A 1,475-nucleotide genomic window follows, 5' to 3' on the forward strand; every position below is an offset into this window, starting at 1 on the left:
GAATCGTGACCTACAAAAAAATACGCACAATTTCACGGTCAAGCGTGTACTACGAAAAGTAAAGGTCAATTCAATAAAAATGTTCTGAGGAGCGTACACTACTCTCATCAATTCCCAGAATTATTATTAAAAAAAAAAAAAAGGCGAGAAAGTGATTCCTGGTTTAACCAACAACTTTTGGCTATTTACCGAGAACAAAAAAATAAAAAACGCAGAGTGTCATGAACCAGATCAAAAGCGAAATTGTATTTAACCTACAAATCTTGACCAACTCCGTTCTGCTAAAAGGATGATTGTCGTTTACTTAGGAATTATTCTAAATCTGTACGTGATGACAATTTGGTCCACTGTTCAGCATTTGTACATTACTTTGTCTCTTAAACGCAGAGCCTATTTTTATAAACTACTCCTAAGCAAAAAGGATGAGAACTTCCTTGCACACAAAGAGTACTTTTGTTAGAGATGCATCTACACAGACAGAAGGATTTGGGAGAAAGAGAGACCAGTAGATGGGTTCTCCCAACTCTGACTCTTGTAAACAAAAAAATGTCAGGCCTATGGCCATGCCACCCTGAACGAGCCCGATCCCATCTGATCTCAGAAGCTAAGCAGAGTCAGCCCTGGTCAGTACCTGGTTGGGAACCACCTAGGAACACCAGGTGCCGTAGGCGTTAACAAAAAAAAAATCATAAAAAGAAATGTCAGAATGCGAAGCTTCTGTACGTATCAAATCTAAGAGTGGGAAAGGGAAGCACAGTGCCCCGGAGACGCTTCGTTAGTTCACTCACCGCGTCATTCTCCTTCTCATAAAAATAGATGTATCTGTTCAGGATTTCTATAAAAAGCTGCACTTGTAGAGAGGGGTCCATGCACTGATTGGCTATTTTTAGGGCTTTCTTTAGGCATTCCATTACCCTCTTGCCTCCGTGAAGCTGGAATAAAGGGGGAGGGGGGAGCATCGAAGAGATTAATGAAGCACAAGTGTCTCTTCTCACACGAGGGAATAAACACAACACTACAGTGGTCCTTTCATGTTCTAAAGGGACATGACAAATTTAAATCGTCTTCATTTCTTAAGTACATAGCTATATTTTAAAATAAATGTTCTCTGTTTTATATACTTACACGCTAAACGTTTTATATTTACACACAGCCATACCTAGGAGATATCGCAGATTTGGTCCCAAAGCACCACAATAAATATCACCACAGAGCAAGCCACACCGATTTTTTGGTTTCTCAGTACATGTGAAAGCCAGGTTTACGTGTAGTCTAGTAAATGCGCAATAGAATTATGTCTAAAAAAAAAAAACCAGCGTGCACACCTTAATTTGAAAAAACTTTCTCACTAAAAAACGCCACCCATCACCTGAGCCTCGGCGAGCCACGCCCGTTCTGCTGGGGTGGGACCCGCCCCGCCGCTGACGGCCACTGCCCGGCCGGGGCGGTGGGGGCCGAAGGCCGGGGCGTCCGCG

At 42.6% G+C, this 1,475-nt stretch overlaps 1 protein-coding gene and 1 pseudogene across 2 annotated transcripts in view; one reads left to right on the forward strand and one right to left on the reverse strand.

Moving 5' to 3' along the window:
* Nucleotides 1–1,475, reverse strand: part of VPS35 (VPS35, retromer complex component) — a 27,013-nt gene that overhangs the window by 1,798 nt on the left and 23,740 nt on the right. For both annotated transcript variants that reach the window (XM_011373739.1, XM_011373738.1), the window contains exon 16: nucleotides 789–932. In XM_011373739.1, coding sequence (XP_011372041.1) covers nucleotides 789–932 — 144 coding nt within the window. The remainder of the gene's footprint in view (nucleotides 1–788; nucleotides 933–1,475) is intronic.
* Nucleotides 554–671, forward strand: LOC111728790 (annotated as a pseudogene).

The sequence above is a fragment of the Pteropus vampyrus genome, unplaced genomic scaffold, assembly GCF_000151845.1.
Source record: "Pteropus vampyrus isolate Shadow unplaced genomic scaffold, Pvam_2.0 Scaffold228, whole genome shotgun sequence".
Lineage (NCBI taxonomy): Eukaryota > Metazoa > Chordata > Mammalia > Chiroptera > Pteropodidae > Pteropus > Pteropus vampyrus.